Raw genomic sequence first — 24,388 nt, forward strand, 5'->3', positions numbered from 1 at the left:
TGTTCCGGCCACGCCACCCTTCTGCTTTGCTGGATTGTTCCGGCCACGCCACCCTTCTGCTTTGCTGGATTGTTCCGGCCACGCCACCCTTCTGCTTTCCCCTATGGTACCGCAGCAACTCCCACCCCGCAGTGCCTTCAAAGCGGCTGAGGGTAAGGGACGGGAGCCCCGCCACAGCAATGCTGGATGGCTTTGGGTAAGTCACCCGCCCTTTCCGAGCCTCAGGCCTCTCCTTTCTGAAGGGGAGACACAAGCTCCTGCTCCCTGACCCTCCGTAATCATTACTGCATCCCAGAGCAGGACATTCAGGAAAGCGTCCCTGCTGCAGTCACAGCTGCCCTCACTCAGCAGCAAGCCAAGGAAAGTCAGCTGGGCTTTCCTGTGAGCAGTCCCCAGCTCCGTGCCCCAGAGTTGTCAAATCAGAGTTGTAAAGGTCCTTCTACAGCACCCCACTTTACCCACGGTAAACTGACGTCCAGAGAAGTGAAGTGACTCACTCAAGGGCGCTCAGCAAGTGTGTGGCCAAGCCAAGGCTGGAAACCTTGTTTCCTCCTCCCAGTCGGGTGCTCGTCTCCCGGCTCCACACATGGGGGTGGAAGCAGAGGCCTTCCACTCAGGCCAGCAATGCAGCCACCCCATCCAGGGCCCCTCAGTCCACTACGCTAAGTCTAATTCTAGCCACACAGACTCGAGGAGGGCAAGGGGCAAAGGGAGTCCATGTACATTGGGCTCCTGCTGTGTCTTCCCATAGTCAGCAATATATGTGTTTGTGAAATGATGATGCCCACTGTGCCAGGCATTCTTCACGCATCGCCTGCAAGGGAGGCATCATTGCTCCATTGCGCAGATGAGCAAAATGGGGCCCACAGGTGATGGGACTTGCCCAAGATTATACAGATGGTAGGTGGTGGAGCTAGAATTCAAACCCAGGCGTGTCTGAATCTGTAAGATTCACATTCTTCTCTCAATATCAAGTTTTCTTTCTATTTTCTTTTGAGACAGAGTCTCGCTCTGTCACCCAGGCTGGAGTGCAGTAGTACAATCTCAATTCACTGCAGCCTCCGCCTCCTGGGTTCCAGCAATTCTTGTGCCTCAGCCTCCCGAGTAGCTGTGATTACAGATGTGCATCACCATGCCCAGCTAATTTTTGTATTTTTTGTAGAGACCAAGTTTCACCATGTTGGCCAGGCTGGTCTTGAACTCCTGGCCTCACGTGATCCTCCTGCCTCAGCCTCCCAAAGTGCTGGAATTACAGGCATGAGTCACTGTGCCAGCCAATATCAGGTTTTCTTAGAGCAAAGATCACTCAGTCATCCAGGATGGGAGGCAGGAACAAGCCACTATTCAGAGCCCTCTTTCAAGTAATGGATGTTTTTGGGTTGCCAGTGGCTGGAGGACCCCCTGGTGTCCCTTCTTGGTCTCAGCTAAGGCCTTTCAAGATTCCCTTGGGCCTAGCAGGGCAGCCAGTGCTCACACAGCTGACAACTTGTCTTTCCACACTGCTTCCAGAGCCCCTCCAAGGGAGCTGTGGGTTGGCCATGCTATGACTGACCTCGGTGCGGAGCAAGGGGTAAGACTGTGACTTCTCCTGAATTTGCTGTCCAAAACTGGGAAGCAAGACAGTAACTTTTTCCATCATCAGGAAGGAGTGAGTTGGGACTCTGGGTTGAGAGACCAGGTCTGAGGGGGCCTGAGGGCTGGATGGCCATGAGGCCTGGGATTGGAGAGCCAGGCAGAGTGCAAAGGACATAGGTCAGGGCAATGCAGCGGGAGCGCAGAAAAACAGGAGGGTTCTGAGAGTGATGTAACCAAGACTGCCCGGAGCAAGTGAGGAAGAGCAGCCAGGGAAGAAAATGCAACAACCAATGCTCACCTGCACTCAGCTGTGCTTACCTGTAACAATCACAGTGGCTGCCACTTACGGAGCTTTGCCAAAGCTGGGGCACCTGCTTTAAGTGCATGCAATGAAGTCCTGACAACAAGCCCCTGAAGCAGGAACTATTAATAATTATCCCACTTCACAGGCGAGGAAACCAAGATTCAAAGAGATTAAGCATTGTGTCCAGAGCCCAGTGCTGGGCGGCAGTGCTAGGTTCTATCCCCAAGATCCCCCTGCCAGGGACCCAGCCTCATTCAGCTGTCAGCCTAGGAACTCCTGACCACGGGACTTCATTCAACTGGACATAATGAGAGAGTGGATGTGCAAACCTTTTCCAAAAGGTGCTAGAAGGACTCACTAACTGTTTCTATTGATTCCTCGGAGACAAGGAAACGGGAGCAAAGAAAAAAATTGTACCCCTCTAAATACTCGTTGAAGTATGCCTTTCATTTTTGTCATTAAAATCTTTACCCTATTTTTTAAAAAGGAAAAGGGTTGCTTTATGTCATAAATCTCACTTCTTAAAAATTCTCTGTATTTACTTATAAAATAATTCTTTTTTTTTGAGACGGAGTCTCGTTCTGTCGCCCAGGCTGGAGTGCAGTGGCACGATCTTGGCTCACTGCAACCTCTGCCTCCTGGATTCAAGCGATTCTCCTGCCTCAGCCTCCCGAATAGCTGGAACTACAGGCAGCCGCCACCACGCCCTGCTAATTTTTGTATTTTTAGTAGAGACAGGATTTCACCATGTTGGCCAGGCTGGTCTCGAACTCCTGACCTCAAATGATCACCCATCTCGGCCTCCCTAAGTGTTGGGATTACAAGCGTGAGCCACCGCACCCGGCCTTATAAAATAATTCTTGATGTTGAATTATTGCAGCCATGAGTTTCCTGATTAATTAACTCCTCTAATTTTACTGCTCTAGGAAATTAGAATTGGAAAGATTAATTAACAAAAATAAATTAAAGCAAGCTCTTAGAAGACATCAGTGGATCTACAAGGGCAGGGGAAAGAAGTTTTTTGAAGTTGTTCCTGTTTTTGACTATAATCTTTAGCACTGATTGTTGCTTTCTATGGTCTAATCATTAGGTGGGCAAGATTGGCATCAAATTATCTGAACAAAATTCTATAGGATAAATTGTTTTAAAAGCCACTTTCCAAATTAAAGTGATTACATATATATGCATCTGTCTGTCTATATACGTTCAGAGAGAAAGAAATTAGCCACTATATGCTATATATCTCCAAGTGTAGAATCATGTTGGGGGGGGGCTTTTATTTTCTAGAACCTATATTTCTGTAATGTTTGACATTTTACAATAAGCTTATATTACTCTTGTAGTCAGAAGAAAGGAGAAAAAAAGCGAAGAAGATTTACATGAAAACAAAAGTTAAACTGTTTCTAAAACAAAGAAAAATGAATTGATCAGGCTTGGTCCCCTCTACCTTCTAAACTCAGAGCTCTTTATCTAAGGAATAGGAGGGAGGGAGGGAGGACAGAAAGATTCCAGTGATTCTATGGGTTCCCAATTGTGTTCCTCAGGTCCAAGGGCTCCTAGGTCTCTGCACAGCCCAGATTCCATTTGAACAATGGGTTTCAAATAACCCAGCCCCAGGGGGTCTCCAGGGTTCAGTCCAAAAATGGGGGTCTGGGGAGTGGGAGGAGGAGGGTAGGGAATCAAGGGATTCTGAGCTCTCTTGCAGGGCAGTGACCTACGGATTTGGGGGTCATAGAACAAGAGGGCCAAGCCCCAAGTCAGCCCTTTCTAGTGGCTCGCTGTCCCCTCCCTGCCCCTTCTCACACTCCGAGGACAGAATTGGCTTAGAGGAAGAGGCTTTCACAGGAACAAGTCTTGCGTAACAAGCCCTGCTCCTCGGGGATCTATAATTGATGAGGGCGCCGGGGCGAGAACCTTGGCCTGGACCTGCCAAGTGCGGGGGCAGCCTGAGGACTTGCAGAAGGTGGTAAACAGGATCAGCCCTGGGCCTCCCATTCGCACCAGGAGCCAGCGCCTTTCAGGACGGAAGCCCCAAATCTGGGCCCAGCTGGAGCCCAGATCGTCAAGTGTGATCCAAGAACGTCCTGGAAAATCATCAGGAGTCAGGGAACCTGGCTATCCAAGTAGATCCCAGGCCATATCCGAGCTAGATCAAAGATCAGGGAACCTTCAAATGTCGACTCTGAACCAGGTCTGTGCTAGGCCCTTCACGCTTGGGTTTGCACCCTAATCCAATCACTTCCTAGCTGTGTGACCTTGGACAAGTTGCTTAACATCTCTGTGTCTTAGTAGCTTCATTTATAAAATGGTGCTAACAGATACCCTACCTGTTAGGGTAAAATGAGTTAAATGAGTAAAGCACTCAGAAGAGTCCCTGACACACAGAAAGTAATAGATAAGTGTTCAATGATAAGCACCTTTTACCAGCTGTGTGAACTTAGGCAAGTTAGTTTACTCCTCTGAGCCTCAGCTTCCTCATCTATGAAATGGGAGCATTACCATCCACCCTAAAGGCTATAGTGAGAATTAAATGAGATCTTGTAGTCAAGGCTTAATACACGGTAAGCGTTCTTATCATCCTTGTTTATTTCTAAAAATCCAGGGAGCCTATGACCTGCTCTGCAACATTCTCTGACCTGGAAAATCATCCTTCCTGTGTATATGAGAACTCTCATATTTGTAACCATGTTAGACCGTCAGGTTATGCCCTAAGAAACGGTGACTAAGACAAGATAGATTAGCAAACACCTACTCATCTATCTCATCCCTGAACCCCTCTCAGAACTGAGCACTCCCTGGGATCCCACCTGTCACCCCACCTGGAGGCAATGGATTGACTCTTCGTGAGCCTGCCAGTCTCCCCAACTCCTCGGGACACTCTCAAGGGCAGGGACCCACCTTCTTCACTTGGGCACCCTGGTACCCATCACGTGGCCTGGCAGAGGCAAGGGAACACAAGCCTGGTTTGAATGTAGCTTATGTGACCCCTCTGAGCCTCCAGTCTCATCTGTAAAATGGAATTGGAGTTCCTTACCTCCCAGGACAGTTGTGAGGCTGAAATGAGATAACCTATATTCCCGGTATCATGTCTGCCACAGTGTAGCAACAACAAGCCGGTGCTGCTGTTACTGAGGCTCAGTGAATGTTTGTTGAATGAATGATGAATGGAGGATGAGTGATAACACCCACCCAAAGATACACGACTTGCCCAAAGTCTCACAGCAATTACAGGAGGTAGCCTTGCGACCTCAATCCCAATCTCTGTGATTCCTGGGCAAGTGCTCTTTCCACTTCTTGCTCCAGAAGTTGCAAAAAGACCTGGTCCTTCTGCAGCTCAGGGACCCGGCTCCCAAACTTCTTACCTCTCCTTCTGCAAGGTGTCAAGGCCCCAGAAAGGACTGCAGGAAGAAGGCAGAGCTGGACAGCTTAGCAGGAGGAGCTCAGTGCAAAGGGAAACTGGCACACAGGGGGCTCCAGGGAATCCAACCCAGCCCTGCCCAGCCCTGGACTGTGGTTCCCAGGACACACCCTGCCTGTTGCTATCTGAGTCTCAATGATGCTTTCCCATCATTCAATCTCTTGTGCCTCACCAGGGCAGACAACTTCACCCTCCATTGACACAGATGATGCTGAGGTCCAGAGAGGAACAGTGACTTCTCTAAGGTCACACAGCACATCAGCAGCACAGACAGGCTTGAACCCTACCCTAGGACCCTGGTCATTAGAGGTTTGTTGGTTTAGTGGAAAGAATGCTGAGAGTTAGAACATCTGGGTTCTAGTCCTTGGTCTGGCACCAATTCGCTGTGTGACTCTAGGCCAATTGTTTAAGCCTTTCTGCGTCTCAGTTCCCCTTCTCCCCCAGTAAAATGAGATTTGGACTCTGACATTAAGGCCCACCTGGCTGTGAAAGCCTGTGATCCGCCTCTCTGTCCTGACCAAGGAAAACCCCAGCTTTGTAAAACTACAGTGTTCCCAGAGCCCTTCCAGATGGCCAAGCCCCACGCAAGGCATTTCCCAGCCACCCCTGCACCAAATCCTCTCCCAGCCCTGTAGGGCAGGTACAACTGGCTCTCAGGTAACCAGAGAGGAAAGGGAGGCTCAAGGAGGTCAAGTGGCTTGCAGGAAGTCACCAGCATATTAGGGTGCAGTCTCATGGAGCTCCCAGTTTGGCCTTGCTCTGCCCCACCTGGCTAGGAGCTTGGGAAAAGAGCTCCGTCTTGGTCCAGACTGCGAAAAGTTCAAGTTCAAAGGGGATTCTAGTGAACAGAAAGAGGGATGTGACTAGCAATGCCCTATTAAATACCTAATACGGGGCCTTCTGTTCACAAGGCCCTAAGAATTAAGGGGTACCAGAACAGGACCAGGCCAAAGCCCCCTGGGGCCTGCAAGAAGAACTAGCTTTCCACCTCTGGCCCACTCCTCACTGTTGGGGGCTAGGAAAACAACACTATGAACTTACGGGGAATTTTCTTCTCCCCATTTTAAGATAAGGAACCAGAGGCTCACAAAGGCAGTGTGATTTGTCCAAGTTCACACAGCTAGAAAGAGGCCAGGATTTAAACACAACATTGGTTGACTCCAAAGCCTGACCTCGGATCGGTCTGCCCACCGCATCACAAGGCCGAAAGATAGATGGGCCTGAGTGAGCCCTGTTACTGGTGCATCTGTCCCTACTGCTCAAGCAAGGTGGGGCCCAACCCACCTTGTATTTCAGGCCAGACTTGAAGTAGCCTAGGAAGGTGGCCGACTCGAAGCCCTGGACCTCACGGTGCTGCACAGCCCGGCCGTTCAGGTAGTCATCCAGCTGCACGGTAAAGATGGCGGCCGCCCCGCTCTCATCCTGGCTGCACTCATTGCCTAGGGGACATCGGAACAGCATGAGCCTGGTTTCCCAGAAGTACCCCAGACCCCTGGGGAAGAGGAGGACGAGGAGGAGGAACCCCAGCACTGCCCTGACCTAGCTGTAGAAGCTGAGAAAGCCCTTGCCTTCTGTGAGCTTCAGTTAACCCATCTGTATAATGGGACGATGGACCTCATTTTTCTCTAAGCATCCTCCCAGCTCTGTCACATTCCCCTACATTCATTCTCAGCCCTCCTGAGCGTAAACTCAGGACTGGGAGCATCAGCTCAATTCACAGATTAGGAAACTGAGGCTCAGCAAGGGGGCAGGACTTATAGCATCCCACAGCAGAGGTGTGGCAGGGACTCCAGGCTCCTGACTCAAGGGCTAACTGGGGAGTGCCTGGAGCTGGGCCAGGGAGGTTGTGGAGGGGCCCAGGGTCTCCAATTCACCCACAATTCTGAGTGTCACAGTAAGGCGTTTAACCCTCATGACATTCCTGTGAGATAATGCAGAGCTATCATCATGTCCACTCCACAGGGACATTGAGTGACTTGCCAAAGGGCAGAACGTGAGTCAGGGGCAGAGTGGGGGTGTGAACTTGGCCAGGCTGGCTCTAGAGTCTAAGGGCACAAACCACCAGTCAAGGGCCCGGCGCATACTAGGTGCACTCAATAATCAGTTCCCTTCCTGGGGACCATGCCTCAAAGGTCTGCACTGTTCAGAACGGGCGCTGGGGCAGGGGCTGGGGGGCCAGCCTCACCCAGCCAGTAGTGGAGGTCGTACTGCAGATTCCCGTTCCTCAGCTGCACTGTCTTCAGGATGACATAAGCATCGCCCGTGAAGAAGTCTCCATAAAGGTTGGTGGGCACGGGCACCAGATCAAACTTCTCCACACGCCAGATCTGCAGGCCAGGCTCCTTCCCTGCCTTGAGGAACTCGGGGTGTTCCACCACCATGCTGTTGGGCTGGGAAGAGACAGGGCAGAGCCTAAGCAGGGGCAGGGTCCTGGCAGGGAAATGCCCCGGGCATGAGGGAGGGCGGTTTCCAGCACCAAGAGCATCTCACTTGAGCCTCCTGCTCTCCCCACGCCCCAGGCAAGTCTATCCCCTTCTGAGCACCCTGCCTCAATGAGTCAACAAACAGGACAAGAGTTTTATGCTTCAAATCCTGTGCCCTGGCCAGCATCTGTCCCTCCTACTTAGCCCTCTTCGGCTTTTTCTGGTGATGGAGGATACAGAGGGCTCTACCTCCCTGCTCCCTTCTTTTCTTTTTCTTTTCTTTCTTTCTTTTTTCTTTTCTTTTCTTTTCTCTTTTTTTTTTTTTTTTTGTGAGACAGAGCCTCGTACTATCGCCAGGGCTGGAGTGCAATGGTGCAATCTCGACTCATTGCAACCTCTGTCTCCCGGGTTCAAGCAATTCTCCTGCCTCAGCCTCCTGAGTAGCTGGGATTACAGGCACGTGCTACTACGTCTGGCTAATTTTGTATTTTTAGTAGAGATGGGGTTTCGCCATGTTGGTCAGGCTGGTCTAGAACTCCTTGACCTCAGGTGATCCACCTGCCTCGGCCTCCCAAAGTGTTGGGATTACAGGCGTGAGCCACCACGCCCGGCCTCCCTTCTTTTCTTATTGCCAATTGGATGTGATAACCAAGGCACAGAGAGGCGAAGGGACTCTGCCGGGGGACCTCCAGCTAGGAAACAGCGTAGCAGGGGTTGCCCTGGGCTCCAAGATCATAAGCTCTGGGACTATGGGTAGACCCCTCAGATGGCAATAGTAAATCTAAGGGTCCCCAGGGCCTCAGCTTGCTCCCTTCCAGCATCTTCAATGGCTCTTACAACTAAAGGGCCCTCCAAGAGCTCATTACCCAACCCCAATCTGCAGATAGAGAAACTGAGGCTCAAAGAGGGGAAAGGACTGACCGAAGGTCACACAGCCTGTTTGCTTTTGCTCTTTGGAAGTGGAAAGATTTCCAGCACGGGGCCTGGCAGACAGCAGGCGCTAGCTCTGTGCATGCTAAATGGGTACACTCGCAAACCGAGGTGAGCCCACCTGAGCCTCCTGTGATCCACGGGAACCCCCTCTCCTCCCTGCACCCATCCCCATCATACCCCCAAGAAGGGTCCAAATGGCTGAGCCCAAGTGGCCTCCTGCGCTGTCTGCCTCCTCCCTCCTGCCCCGCAACACCCCACCCCCAAATTGCATTTCTTGGAAGAGAAGAGGATGCACCAGGGTCTGCAGGAGGCTGTTGGAGATGAGGTGGTTAAAAATGGGGAGGCTGTTAGACATGCACTGGGGCGGGGGCCGGGGTGGGCACAAGAGGGTTAGGCTGGAGTCGAGGACAAAAATCAGCAGGTGCAGGTCACCTCTGGCCGGAGAAGAGATCTGGTGGGAGTAAAAATCAGAGGGGAGAAGTCAGAGAAACCAGGCAGGGAGAGGGAGAAGAACTCAGGCAGAAGGGTGGAAAAACACGAAACCAGACAGGGCAGGGAAGACAGCAGCAAGGAGAGAAGAAATGATAGTAATGACCATAAGCAAACAGGTGAGGTCGTACAAGGAAGAAGGAAATATTGGAGAGGGAGAGAGATCAAATGAGAATAAGGAATCGGAAATGGAAGAAGACATCAGAAGAGGGAAGGAGAGAAGTGAGGCAGAGGGGAGAAGAAAACAGAGAAGGGAAAGGAGAAATCAGGAGGCAGGGGAAAAGAAATCCGGCCAAGGTGAGGTTAGCTTCCTGGGAGGGAACAGCCAGGGCCCCCAGGCTCCCACCCTCATCTGCGAGCCAGAGCCCCAGAAGCGGCAAGAGATACTTACAAAGCAACAAAACAGTTTTTCCATTCTAGACCTGAATTACTCCCCTTTTCCTAGCGCTGTATCTGCAAGAACTTACAATAGAGAGTTACTCCGGGAGCCCCGGGGCCCCCCGGGCACTCACCCGCGCCTCGGGCACCCGCCCCTGGGGTGCCCTCGCCTGGGACGCCCCCTGCGACGCAGTGGCCGCGTGCGCGCGGACGGGCAGCGACAGCGCGCACAGCGCCAGGAACAGTGCGCAGGGCAGCGCGGGCGCGGGGCGATGCGGAGCCATGGTGGCGACAGCGGCAGGGGACCCAGTCGGCAGCAGCGGCCTCGGGTCACCGACCTTAAGTAGCCGCCCGCCCATCCCGCCCAAACCCGGGACCGCCCCGCAGGGAGGGCGTGGGGCGGGGATCGGTCTCGGATCTTGGAGACATCTGGGTTCCCACCGGGATCGACCCGACAGGGCGCGGCAGTTCCTGCACCCCAGATCCGGGGCGGAGACCCAGCACCGGGCTTGGCATACAGCAGGCGCTAGCTCTGTGCACGCTAAATGGGCGCAGGCACGAACCGCGGTGAGCCCAGCTGAGCCTCCTGTGACCCACGCAAGCCCCCTCTCCTCTCCGCACTTAACATCTCCAGCAAAAAAATAACATGAACTAACGATTTTTGAAAGCTTTTCACCGACGCATCAGCACATCCTTTTCAGAGATAGTACAACGGCCAACCCATTTTACAGAGGGCGGAACAGTGCAGCGTGGTGAAGCAACTTGCACACAGCTTGCAAATGGTGCTGCCTGGATTTGAACTCAGGCAGCAGTGGGCCTGGGCAGAACCCCCACCAGGCAGCATGCACCGCAGCAGGGCAGGGGACCCGTCTCCCGTGGGCAGGTGAAACCAGTAGGACTCAGCTGAGCAGACCGCTCAGCTCCTGGGATAGCCCCTCCTACTTTACCCAAGACGGCCTTTCTTTCCTTCTTTTGAAAAAGTGTTTGTGTTTTAAAAGTTTTATTTTGATCAAAACGTAACATCACATGTCTGTACACAGTTGTTTCCTCTGCCTCCCATTTACCTCTCCCCAGGGGCAAGCACTGCTATCTACCTCTTTTAGCTGATGGTTCAGGGTTTACCTTCAGGTCTCTAAACAAGCCCTTGTTACTTCTTGAAGTTGTTTTGTTTGGTTTCCATTTTAGGTACTATTCATTGACTCCCCTGGGGGAAGACAGAGTTTGCCTTTCCTTCTCACTCCCAGGCTCCCTTCCCATCCCCACCCCTCCACCCTCCCACTAGAGTCACTGGGTTGGGGAAGAGCTATCCAAACTGAAGGCCTGCTTCCCACCTCCTCCAACCCCTCTCCTCCCTCCTAGCACTGCGCAGAATCCAGCTGCTCCACCTCTAAGTTCTCTTTGTATCCCAGACCTCCCTTTCACCCTGCAGCCTGATGCAGTGACAGGAAAGAGGACTGGAGAGTTGGAGAGCTGGCTTTCATTCCCACCTCCACTGTGCATGTTTTCAATGTCTCATTCTTCTCATCTACTAAATGAGCACAGTAGTTGAGGATTAAATCAGTCTGAGGGTATGAAAATAGCCCGGCCAGCAGCTAGGTAAATGTGAGTTCTCCACCGCCTCCCCAGAAACTATGGTCCCCCTTCCCAGCTCCTCCGGAAGTCCAGCCTCTATCTAATCAGGCTGAAGTTTGCCCTCTCCCACTCACAACTTGCTCCCACCTAAGGGGGGATGTGGTTCAGATAAAAGGCTAAAGGAACACAGAGGACACAGTTCAGGCTGGAGAGATTATAAGACGGCTTTGTGGAGAAAGGGACTTGTGACCCAGGCCTTGAATGACAGGGAGGATGGAGACAGAAGAAAAGACATTCCAGGGGGAGGGGACACATAGGCAAAGGGCAGGCAAACATAACCATATCCAGTGAATTACCCGGGGTCCAGCAGGAAACACAGGGAGCAAGAGGAGAGGAGGCTGCAGAGGGCAGCAGGGGTCACCAAGGCCTGTGTGCCACACCGAAGAGTCTGAACGTGTCTCGGTGTCTGTGGGGGGCCCCAGAGGGATACCTGAGTTCTCAGAGCTCCAAGTCCAGGCCTGGGCCTGCCCAGCCTGCAGTGGGCCAGCTCTGGCCTAAATTCAGAGAGCTCTCCCTTCCCCCTAGCCATTTGGAGGATGATATTATAGAAAAAAAAAAATCCACAGCTCCCATAGGCTCTTAATGGAAGCATAAACCAGTTTCACCTCTCTAGATAGCAATTTATCCAAACTCAAAACACACAATGCAACAACAGTTTCACTTTCTACAGAATTACTTACCAACAAACACAAAAATATATGTGCAAGGATGTTCACTGAAGCATTGTTTGAAGAAAACTGGAAGGGACCCAAATGTCCTGGTTAAATAAATGATGGAGCCACCACACAATGGACACTATGCAGCTGTGAAAAAAGAATGAGCTACATCTGATTGTGCCTGGCACATAGTAGGCACTCAGTAAACACAGGGAGATCTCCAAGTGCAGAAAGCAATTGCACAATAATGGCTATAGTATAGCTCCTCTTCTCCTTTTTACAATGGTGCCTGTTTTTGCATACACCCTTAAAAAATCAGAGAGTAAGCACCAAACTGTTAAGGCCATTTGCTGGAAAGGGAAGGAGGAGAATTTCATCCTCGAACATTGCCGTGGCTGCCTGAGGCTGGAGGAAGTACCTAGATCACTGCAGTTGGCATGAGGGAACTTTTCAGGGTGATAAAAATATTCTAACACTGGATTATGGTGAAGATTATACAACCAATTAAATCTACTAAAATTCATAGAACTATATGTATACTTAGTGAGTGAATCATTATGATATGTAAATTATACCTCAATATACTAGCTGAAAAAATTGTAAAAAGCATTGCTGTAGTGTTTGAAACTTTACAAGTATATATCCAATATAGTTTTATTCTTTTATAGAACACAAATCCCTTTGTTTTATAAGAAACAATCCCTTTTAAAATATGCTTACAGTGATGCCTGCTCATTAGACAGTTTGGAAAATTCAAACAAGTAGGAAGAAATTTTCTTAGCCGCCCAGCCCCCAGACTGAACCTGGGCCAGCAACTGCCCAGCCCCTTCCAGAGCAGTGTGACTCTGACCTGCATAGTTGGTGATTAATAGAGGGGCTGCTGTGGCTTGACCTTGGCCCCAAAGGCCACTGACCATCAGCCCAAGGACCACGTTAATGATCATGAAGGGCCTGCAGCTTTGCCCACTATATAGCACTGGAGCCCAGGCCCTTGGCATGGGAGGGCTGGTGAACAGACCCCACCCATGCCCTCTGGGAGCCCTCACTACAGACCCTGGAGCCCTTGCTACAGGGCACTGATGAGTGGAGACCATGATGGGAGCAACATTGTCTTACTCTGCTTCCAGCCTGGAAGAAGATGTATGAGTTCAAGGGAATGGGGGAATTCGGGTACAAAAGAAGGGCCCCTAGGTGGAAAGGAAGAGGCCCCAGTGCTAGGGCTGGCTCTGCCACTGACTTCCTGGGTGACTTTGGGCAAGTCACTGTACCTTTCTGGGCTTCAGTGTCTTCGTATGCAAAATACAGGGTAGGGCCTGATGCTCTGACTCTAAGCCTCTTTCCTAGTCCCAGCACTCCCAGATACTGGTTGTACAACCAAATCCAGGACCTACAAGTCTCTGAGCTTCAGGGTTCCCATCTGTAAAATGGGCACATTGGACCAGGTCACCTCTACAGGCCCTTCTGGATCAGACAGTCCACGGCCCCTGACTTGAGGAAGGAGGCACTGCAGTCACTGACAGCAGCATGCCACCTCACCTCTGGGCCCAGCCTGGGAAACTGAGACTCAGGGAGGTTCAAGTCACTCAACTAGAAAGAAGTGTTGCCGAGATTCAAACACAAGTCTGACTGGTTTCAGAGCCCAGGCTCTGTGTGCGGAGATCAAGCAGGAGCTCCTAGCACCACCTGGCCCGGGCAGGGAGCAGCAGCGCCCTTTCCAGGTGACAGGCTACATCAATCAAGCCCGAGTCAAACCTGGCAGCCAGGAGTCTCCGGGGCAGCCGTCCCCACGACATTTCCCAGGCCAGGGCAGGCGATGATACCGGGAAAGCCCTCTAGCCATTCACACACCTGATGTGAGTGCCCAGGCCAAAGGCCTGGAAGATCCCCAGGCTGTGGCCACTTAGTGCGGGACTGGTTGTGGCACCTGCACTCTGGGCCACATGGCACTCAGGTCTGGCATGGTTCCTTTGATTTGGAGGCAGTCCTTCTGCTACCACCTCAGTACATGAGCACGTCCTGGTCTCTGCGCTTCTCCGCACCTCGGAGATCTCCTTGACCTCTGATCTCAGCTGTTCCCCGGTCCACCTCCAGGCACGCAGTAGGCAGATTATCTGTGTCTGCCACAGGATGGGGACTGTACTGCCCATGTCCCCCTGGGGTCTCTCCCCTGTAGTTGACCCAGGACCTCCACAACACAACCAGCTCTGGGCCCTCCTTCCCTCTGTAACCTTGTGGGACTCCCAGGACAGCTACCAGAGACCAAAGGAGGTGGCCTCCCCCGCCTCTTCCACAGTGTACAAAAAGGCCTTGGCTGGGCCTGGAAGACACCACCCTGTTCTTTTCTCTTTACTCCAAACACTGTTGTTCTTGATTTTCCAGGCAGCCAGGCACTCATGGAAAGCCCTCTCTTGGAGTCTATTTGCTTTTTGGCTCACTGCTGTTCTCTTGGTCCTCCCAGGAGCACCCGCCCTTCCGGCCAGGGATTTTGCTAACTGGGACAATGGTCAGTAAACAAGAGAAGCCAGTTATGAAACCCAGTGAAACTGGACAGGGCCTGGACAAGTTCTGGCAAGCTCTGTGGACAGGTTTTCGAACCTGGACTCAGCTCCTGCAATCAAGACCTCAGTTTCCTCATCTATAAAAGGGGGAGAATGGTACCTAGAGCACGGAGCAGTGAGGAAGCCCAGGATGTGACGCACAGGAGCTCCCCAGAAGTAAGCACTCTTCTTTCTGAGCAGCCTGGTTTCTGTACAGAGGCCTGCCTTCAGTATGTGATGGTGCGGGAGAAAGGTTACAGATTTCACAGTAAGACGCTCGAGTTCAGGTCTGGGCTGTGTAAGGTGGAGCAAGTTACCTTCCCTCTCTGAGCCTCAGGTCACTCATCTGTAAACAGGGACAGTGATGCCCAGTTGCAGGACTTTTGGGGGAACAGGAGTGAGACTGCTGGAGTATGTTGTTCAGAGCAGGACTTATTAGCAGCAGTCAGTGGTCATTAGTCTGTCTTCTCTTTTGTAGATGATCACACCAAGAACAAGAGGGTGACTTTTCAGGGTCACAAAGCCAAACAAGTGCCTGGCAGAGTAGATCTAGAACTCAGCTCTCTCAAAAACCAGGCCAGAACTGAGGCCTGGGTCTCCATGACACAGCGGTGCTCCCCGTCGGGGCTGGCTGGGCTGCTGCTTTGGCCAAATCCATCCTGGGAGTGGACAGCTGCTGGGGAGGTGGCCGGCGGGGCTTGGCTGAAGCCAACTCCAGGAGACCAACTGTCTCAGGGACCAGAGCCATGGCCCTTTCCCAGCTTCCGGAGCCAACCCCACCTAGTGCTGGGACCGGGCTGGACAAAGACCCCATGCCCTGGAAGCATCCAGATTTGGCCATGGGTTTGAGCTCTGGGCCCTTCTTGCTAGGACCCACTTCAGCAGTCTGTCTCCTCTGCTCTCGGGGAGGAAATGGCCCTGAGAGGCGTGGTGGCTTAGTAGCCAGGGCTGCAAATAACTATGTCCTAGCCCCTTCAGCCCCCCACCACCCACCCCTGGGGAGCCCAGGCACAAACGCAAATCTGCAGCAAGACAGGGAGGCCTGGCTGCAGATGCTGGGACCATGGAAGCAGCAGAAGACTTTGGAGAGACACAGGCTCTGCAGAGCTGCAGGGGAAGGCAGGGTCTACAATGCCCAGCTGGAGTCAGAATGAGCAGGAGAAGCCACAGGAGGCAGCTTCCTGCTCTGCAGGGGAAGGACTTTCCAAGAGGGAGAAAAACAGAGAGCAACCTTCTGTGTGTGACTGTGGAGAGAGCTCCCACCAGAAATGCCTGCGTTTAAGTCCCCGGTCTATCACTTATTAGCAGTGTGGCTTTGAGCAAGTCGCTCTGGCTCTCTGAGCCTCAGTTTCCTCATCTATAAAACAGGGATTATAATACCTTTTTCTGAGGGTAGTTGTGTGAATTTAATAAGGTAAAGAACATTTGGGACTTAGCACACCGCTTGGTGCAGAGTAAGTACATATAAAGGAGGCTGCTTTTATTGTTAAAGGAGAGACTTGGATAAGTGTCTATCTCTCTGAGCCTCAGTTTCCTTATGTGTAAGATAGGGTTAAAAATGCCTTACTTCTTTTTTTTTTTTTTTTTATTAGATGGGGTCTCACTCTGTTGCCCAGGCTGGAGTACAGGGGCGTGATCTCGGCTCGTTGCAACCTCCACCTCCCAGGTTCAAGTGATTTCCGGCTAATTTTTGTATTTTTAGTAGAGGCAAGGTTTTACCATGTTGGCCAGGCTGGTCTCAAATTCCTAACCTCAAGTGATCTGCCTGCCTTGGACTCCCAAAGTGCTAGGATTACAGGTGTGAACCACCGCACCCAGCCTATTAAATGGCAAACTTTATGTTGTGTGTATGTCAACACAGTTTAAAAACAAACAAACAAACAAAAAAGGAAAGACAAATGCTGGTTTCCTTCCCCTTTTCCAGATAGATAATGAGCTGCCCAGTGGTGATATGGTTGAGAGGACGCAGGTGGCAAGAAAATCAGCCCATGTCTAAGAACCCTTCAGGCCCTGGGACTCAAGGATGCTAAAAGACACACGGCGAAAAGCAAACAAGTTTGTGCATCTGGCCAGGGTACCCGCCTGCCTGCCTAGGGATCAGGTTCATCCTTCACTGGGATCTACCAGGAATGCTGGAAGCTTCCCCAGGCCAACCACCTTCCTGATGGGGACAATGAATGATGCAGGACACCAGATGATGGCACCACATCCCTCCTCCTGCTGGCTCCAAACAAAGCCCTTCTCTCTCCCCAAGCCTCCCATATCAACTACAGCCAAGATTTCCTCCTTGCTGGGCTCTGGCAAGATGTGTGAGCCCATTGTCTGGATGTGGAAAATCGGGGTCAAAGTGCCTTTCTTGAAGGCTAGTTGAAAGGATTAAATGAGACCATAAATGTGAGGGATCCGAGGACCATGCCCTGCAAAGGCACCCTGCAGGGAGAACTCCCTGAGAAAGACAAAAGGGGGCAGGTGCAGCAAAGAGGGAAAAGACAACGGGCTCCAGGAGTGCCTGCAGAGTCTCTGTGGGCCGGAGATACCAAAAATGACCAACAGGGTGAGGACGAGTGACCTTCCAACCTAAGGAATCTGAGGCAATGTACAGGGATGAATCTGGACAGAGCCCAAATCCCTACCACCAGGGAACTTGTGCCAGTGGCACCTTCTGTGGCATTGCAATTTCCTCCTCTGTAAAATAGGGTGAAGATTCCAACCTGGTGGGGTGTCTAGTAGGACTGAAGGAGCCCCTGGCACTGTGCTTGGCACACAGCAGGTATTCAGTAAGCATAACTAGTCCAAAGATGACCCCCAGCATGTGTCCAGACCCTATACACACATATAGCTTACTGGCCCCTATACTTGCCCTACACCTACCTCATACCCACCCCTCTACCTCTGTGTCTTTGCATCCAAAGCAAGGGAGACAGGGAGGGTTCCAAACAAGGCTGGTACCAGGGATGGCGATGCATCTCAGGAGAGGGCCTCAAGCCAACAACTACTGAGCCAGCCTTGTTACCCAATCCCCTCCATGAGACTCCTTATGACACCCCCTCCCCTCCTCTCTGACTTCGCCTGTTCTGCCCCACCCAAGAGAACAAGGGCTCTTGGCTGAGCATGGTGGCTCATGCCTGTAATCCCAGAACTTTGGGAGGCCAAGGCAGGAGGATGGCTTATACCCAGTAGTTTGAGAACAGCCTGGGAAACAGAGTGAGACCCTGTCTCTACAAAAAATTTAAAAATTAGCCAGGCATGATGGCATACACCAGCAGTCCTAGCTACTGGGGAGGCTGAGGTGGGAGGATCACTTGAACCTGGGAGGTTGAGGCTACAATAAGTTATGATTGCACCACTGCACTCCAGCCTGGGTGACAGAGCAAGACTCCATCTCAAAAAAAAAAAAAAAAAAAAAAAAAAAAAAAAAACTCCAGTGGGGAGATATATCAGAGAATAGCTGTTCCTCCCTATCCACGGGGGATCAGTTGGTTCCAGGACCTCCCTCAGATACCAAAATCTGCAGATGCTGTACACCAATATATAAAATGGCATAGGATTTTATATATTGGTATATTTTATATACAGTATTTGCACACAACCTACATATATCCTCCCATGTATTATACTTTAATCTCTCTAGATTGCTTATAAAACCTAATACAATGTAATTGCTATTTACATAGTTGTTATACTGTAGTTGTTACATAAAAATATAAATGTAAATTTCTATGTAACAATAAACTATGTAAATAGTTGTTCCACTGTACTGTTTTTAAAATTTGTATTATTTTTACTGTTGTTTATTATTTTTCACTTTTTTAAAAAAAATATTTCTGATCTGTGGTTGGTTGAATCCACGAATGAGGATACAGAGGGCACAAGGTAGCAGATATGTGGAATGAACAAGTCCGGAGAGCTCGTGCCTGCAGTCCCAGCACTTTGGGAGGCTGAGGAGGGATCATCGCTTGAGCCCCAGAGTTCAAGATCAACCTGGGCAACACAGTGAGACCCTGTCTCTCTATATATTAAAAATAACAAAGATACAAATTTCAAAATAAAAAAGAGCACTAACGTGCAACACAAGGACTATAGGGAATAAGTTGTACTGTATTTTGGGATTCATGCTAAATGAGCAGATTTTATTAGGTCAGTGCAAAAATAATTGTGGTTTTTGTCATTGAAAGTAATGGCAAAAATCGCAATTACTTCTATGCCAACAGAGATGGGTATGTTCATTTGTTTCACTATAGTAACCTTTTTACTATGTATATGTATTCCATAACATCATGTTATATACCTTAAGTATATACAATAACTTGTATTTTTTTAAAAAGAGAAACTCCAAATAGCATGATTAGAGATTCTTCACAATTTATCTAAAACTTTTGACTACAATAGAACCATCAGAGATACAAAGATATTTTTATGGCTACTCATCCTTTTAACTCTAATAGGTTTTATTTAAAGTACTTTCCCCTCCTTTAACCCAAACAGAGGTACAGTACTGGAATGCTTTTCTTCCTTCCCCAGCTTACAGGATAATCATAGCCAGCTGGAAGATTTAAACAAGATCCAGCACCTAGAATACAGTCCCTGGCATGAAGTTGGGCTCCCATGTGGGTGCTGCCTTCTGTGCCCGGGTGTGCTTTAGGCCTCACCTCCGTCCAGGCACCTGCCCAGTCACCAGCACTGTCCTCCAAGTCCCTGTCCATGTGGGAGCTTCTGGAACCCTCTGGGATACCCTTGGAGGCAGGACCCAACCACAGTCGTCCCACCAAGACCAGAGCAGAGACCAAGCTCACCTCCTCCCCACTTTATACCCACTTCTCACCCCCACACTCCAGCCACTGTCCTGGTTTGGTGTCCCCATCTTTTCCCTGGGATCATGACATCAGCTCCCTCACTCCCTTAAACCCTCCCTGCACTGGGCCCATCACCCATACAGATTGCATCATCCCTTCCATGGACCTCAGTGCAGACAGAAAGAAGTCAGGACTCCTGAGTTGGGACCTCTATGATCTGGGGCCCGCAAGCCCTTGCAGTCTCATTGCCCACTAACCCCCCGACAACATTCCCTGTGCCATCGCCTCTATACAACCTCATCTGCCTGCTCTGGGAGACCAAGGTCTAGCCTTGGCTCTGCCTCCCTGTGTGACCTTGGGTAAGTTCTTTGCCTCTCTGGGCCTGTCTCCTCATCGGGCTACTGGGGCTTTGTGTAAATGAGACAAGATGAGGTAGTGAGTGCCAGGTGCCAAGAAGCTCAAGAAACGTTAGCCTGCAATCCACGGCCTCCTGTCTAGCACATCCACCCCCTCCTAAGGCAGCTGTTAGCAATCTACTTCTTCAACTTTAACAGCAGCAACAGCAGCAGGTTCTCACCCTCTCTCCTAAGCTCTGGAATGCAGACGTGCTCACAGCCAGCACCAGCAGGCAGGGAGGGGAGCAGAGGGAAGACAGCTTAGAGGAAAATTACCCAGCTTTCGCCCCAGCCAACGCCAGTGCTCACAGCTATCTCAGAGAGGGAATCTGGGGGCCTGGCAACCCCTTCCTGAGCCGTGGGCTTGGCCCCAAGCCTTGATCCCTGTCTGAGCTGGTGGGATGGCAGGGGTTACTCTGGCCACCACTCCTCTGGGGCACTCCCACTTTTTGGCATCCAAAGAGACAGGGAGGAGGAGGGAGGAAAAAGAAAACCAGACAGGCCTTTGTGAAGAGGAGAAAGTTGGTTCCTGCCATTGCTTGCTGGGGCCCCAGGCACCAACATAATGGAGGATCCCCAGTGACAAAGGGTCTCACAGTGGCTGAGAGCCTGTCCAGTTGCCATAGCTCAAGTCTCAAACTCTGAGTACCATGTCTCTGCATCATAGAGTCTGTCATGCCCAGTGTCATATACCCTGTAACTGTGCCACCTACCAGGCCCTGTGTTCCTCTTGCTTTGTCCCGTGTGTCTCCCTTGTAGTGGCATCTCATGCCTCTTACACCCTGGGTCATGCTTCATGCACCATGTCATGTCTGTTTTGTGACAGACTGTACCATGCACTCAATGGATTCCCCCCGCCTCAGTCTCCCAAAGTGCTGGGATTATAGGTGTGAGCCACCTCGCCTGGCCTGCATTCTGTCTCTCTGAAGATCCAGACCTGTGTTCATTCCATCTCCCAGATCCCCTCTCTGAGATGCCTGTGAGTCCATCACACCAGGTCCTACCCCTTAGAAGTATGTGCCATAAACCTTGTCCTGGATCTATGAATTGTGTTGTCCCTTGCTTGATGATTCACATCAGGAAGGGGACAGGATGATATTTAGGGAGGACAGGCTCTGGGATGGACTCCCAGCCCTATCAACTATCATCTATGTGAGCCTGCAAAAGTGACTTCCCGTCTCAGTGCCTGTTTCTTCAGTTATAAAATGGAACTGATACACCCGAGGATTAAAGTAGGTAATGCATGTAAGATGCTTAGTCTAGAAACTGGCACACAGTGAGTGCTTTAAAACGTTTGCTAGGCCTGTGCCAACCGTGCCTGGACATCTGTGTTATGTCCTGTGCCCTGCGTACCAGCTTCCCACGTACCCAGCTCCTCGGGTGCATCAGACACTGTGCACATTAGTGAAATTCAACAACCCCCTACAGGGAGGGTAGGATTATTCCCTCTCATGCAGAGGAGTAATCGAAGGGCAATAATTTGCATGAGGCCACAGGGCCAGCTGGAATGAACACAGGTCTGGATCTTCGGAGAGACAGAAAGCAGGCCAGGCGAGGTGGCTCACGCCTAACATCCCAGCACTTTGGGAGGCTGAGGCGGGGGGAATCCATTGAGTTCAGGAGTTCAAGATCAGCCTGGGCATCACCACAAGTCCCCATCTACAAAAAATACAAAAATTAGCCAGGCGTGATGGCGTGTGCCTGTGGTCCCAGCTACTCAGGAGGCTGAGGTGGGAGGATCACTTGAGCCCAGGAAGTTGAGGCTGCAGTGAGCAGAGATCACGCCACTGCACTCCAGCCTAGCAATCCAGCCTAGGCGACGAAACAACAACAATAAAACAACAAAGAGACAGAAAGCGGATACGTGGTCAGCTATAGGGTGTGCGTAGAGACAGACGTAAGCAAGCATGAGGGATCCTTTTGGGGATGATGAAAATCTTCTCAACTGAATTGTGATGATGGCTGCATAACTCTATAAATTTACTAAACATTGTTGAATTGAGTGAATTATGTGTATGTAAATTATATGTAAATTTACTCCAATAAATCATGTAAATTATATTTCAATAAAGCTGTTTTTTCTTTAGGAAAAAAAAAAAAGCCCACGCGCTTCCAGTGCACTATTCTGCGAAAGCATTCTGCAAGAGAAGGGCGCTCCCTGCGGGTCAGTGAAGTTCAACCAGAGGCCAAGCTGCTCTGAGGCCCAGCTGGGAGCAGGTTTGAGCCCAGCGGTTCCCTAACACCTCTGTGGACCAGGTGTGCAGCAGGATCAACCCAGGGAGCTCAGGAAACAATAGATTCACAGGCCCCACCCCCAGCCTCTGAGTCTGTAGGTCTAGGGTGGGGCCTGGGAACCTGTGATTCTGAGGCTCAGCCAGGACTGGGCCCACATCTTCCTTTCACATTTGGGGAAACTGAGGTTAGCCAGGAGACGGGCCTGGTCAGACCTAGTTGATCAAATGGTGGGAGAGCCAGGGCTAGAATTAGAGCCCTTTCCTCTTCTCCTCTCTCCATTCCCTCCGCCTCCCTCCCACTCCTCCCCCGTCCTCAGCCTCCCAGTGACTCAGGGCTCTGAGTCACCCAGAGGCCCCACAGAGGAAACTTCTTAGGAAAAACAATTGCCAAACAAAGCTTTCCCTGATCTGGGGAACAGAATAGGCCCAGGGGGCCAAGAGAGGGAGGGGAGGGAGAACACAGGGTGGAGTCGGAGGCTCCAAGACTTGGAGACTTGGAGTCTCAGCCACTCCCTTGTGTGGGGCCCTAGATAGGGATGTCCCCACAATGCACGTCCCCACCTGCAAATAACACCTCCTATGCTAATAGATGCCCATTGTGATGAGGCCACATGATGAGTACTTTATAAGCATTGTATTGTTGAATCCTCCCCAAAACCCATGGCTGGCATTGATTCCTTTTATAGATGGAGGAACAAAGGCTCAGAGAGGTTCAGCCCAGGGTTACACCATTAGGAACCCAGGGCTGTCTGACTCTGAAGTCCAAAGTCTGACTCTCACTTCTACACACCTTTAAAAAATACCTACTGCACACAGTGGCATGAAGATCAGCTCTCATCAGACAGGTAAGGAGAATGATGGCCACAGTGGCTGTTCAATCACAAACTGTCTCCTTTCTTTCTCTGTGTCAGGCCCTGCCTTGGGACTTCCTGACCCAGTGGGCACACAAACAGGAACACCAATAGTCATTCAAGTAGCTGTGGGCCCTGGGAGCACAAAGGAGGGAGCACCCACGCCCGAGGGAGCCACGGAGGAGGGGCATTGGGGCAGAGCCTTGGAGGACAAATGGAGTTTCCTCTTTGGGGAGGTAGGAACAACAGAAGCAAAGGCTCAGGGGTGTGGCCCGCACAGGGAAGCATAAACAGTTTAAGAGGCATGGCTGGGGTTGAGACAGTGGATACCTGGGGGAGAAGGGGTCTGACTGCTATGGAGTCCTGGCCTGATCCAAGGCACTGAGGATTTTTAAGCAGGGAGAGAATAGGATCGGAACTGGTTTCATCTCTGCAGAGGGCATGGCTGGTGGTTGAACTAAGAGTCAGGAGTGGGACTTCCCCTTGGGTCTCCCTGGCATCCCTCCTCTGAGCTGGCTTCGGGGACCATCCCAGATCCCGTGCTACTCACCCACAGGTCAGAACTGCCCCTGAGGGCTTCTTCCTCGGCCATCACTAGGCTGGGGGGAGCTATGTGGGCCTCTCCTGACACAGGCCAACCTAATCATCTCAGCCTATAAATAGGACTCAGGATTAGTCTGGAAATAGCTGTGCCAAGCCAACTCCACAGGCATCACGGGCACGCACAGTTCCGGAAATGGTTCTTCTCCTCAACACAATTAAAACCCAACACTTCCTCAGGAAACTATTGTTCACACTCTGCTTTGCTTCCTTAAGCACGAAGTAGTCGGTTTTGGGGGAAGAACCTGCCTGCTTACTGCTGATTAGTGGGGGTATGCTTTGTGGAGAGGAGGCCCTTTTCCTGCTTCTCCTTCTCTGAGGACCTGAGGGAGCCACTATCACTCTCTGGGCCTCAGTTTCCCCAAATGTAAACTAGGGAGGTGGGACACGATGCCATTTTTAACTTACCAGGATTTCAAAAATTAGAATTGTAATAAACATGTGAGCAGGGAGAAAGGAACAGGTCCAGGGCCTGCCACGGAGGGGCTGAGTGGCCTCGAATGAGCCACTGTTCCTCTCTGGGCCCCAGATTACTCAGCTGTAAAATGAAGGTGCTGGGGGATGATGTCCAAGGTCAACAATTTTTTTTAATTTCATTTTTTTGTTTAGTACTTTTAAGAACCCAGCCAGCTGGCCAACCTATGCCAGCCTTGTGCTGAGTGCTGGGGATATAGGGACAAATAAAACCCAGTCCAGGCCTCTGTGTGCCCAGCCCTGTGCCGGATCCTAGAGTGTAACAGCATGTCCAGTCCCCTCAGTGTCCCACTAGAGGCTTTCTTTGGGGCTGCTGGGGACATCTTGTTTCTAGTTGAGAATTCAGATTTACGTCCAAAGACAAGAACTCCCTGAGGGGCAGATTACAACATGGACTGAGCTATTACAATCGACAAGGACACAAAGCTAACACAGCCATCGTTATACACCAGCCATGTGCTAAGGACTTGATTTCCCCATTGTTTAATCATCACCAACTCTATTATCACCCCCATTTCACAGATGTGGAAACTGAGGCTGAGAGGAGTAAGGGACTTGTCCAAGGGCACAGAGCAAGTCAGGGCTACAGTGATGTTTCAGGCCCAGACCTGTCTGCCTCTGGAGTCCAGGGTTTAACACACCCCAGTGCTGCTGTGAAAGGGCTCTGGACAGCTCAGGCTGGCCGGCCAATGCGGG

The 24,388-nt window shown here is 51.0% G+C and overlaps 1 protein-coding gene across 5 annotated transcripts in view; it reads right to left on the reverse strand.

Moving 5' to 3' along the window:
• The window catches only part of GSN (gelsolin), a 64,476-nt gene that overhangs the window by 23,480 nt on the left and 16,608 nt on the right, over window positions 1-24,388 (reverse strand). Inside the window, exons 3-5 of one of the 5 annotated variants that reach the window (XM_050761903.1) lie at window positions 9,534-9,595; window positions 7,483-7,687; window positions 6,582-6,736 (exon numbers count right to left, since the gene is read on the reverse strand). In XM_050761903.1, the coding sequence (XP_050617860.1) occupies window positions 6,582-6,736; window positions 7,483-7,687; window positions 9,534-9,557 (384 nt within the window). In that variant the 5' untranslated portion in view covers window positions 9,558-9,595. Of the gene's footprint in view, window positions 1-6,581; window positions 6,737-7,482; window positions 7,688-9,533; window positions 9,605-9,654; window positions 9,875-11,832; window positions 11,873-23,168; window positions 23,269-24,388 lie in introns of those variants that run through there. The other 4 variants (XM_050761904.1, XM_050761902.1, XM_050761905.1 and 1 more) reach the window with 4 other exon arrangements.

Source organism: Macaca thibetana, chromosome 15 (genome assembly GCF_024542745.1).
Source record: "Macaca thibetana thibetana isolate TM-01 chromosome 15, ASM2454274v1, whole genome shotgun sequence".
In the NCBI taxonomy this organism is placed as follows: domain Eukaryota; kingdom Metazoa; phylum Chordata; class Mammalia; order Primates; family Cercopithecidae; genus Macaca; species Macaca thibetana.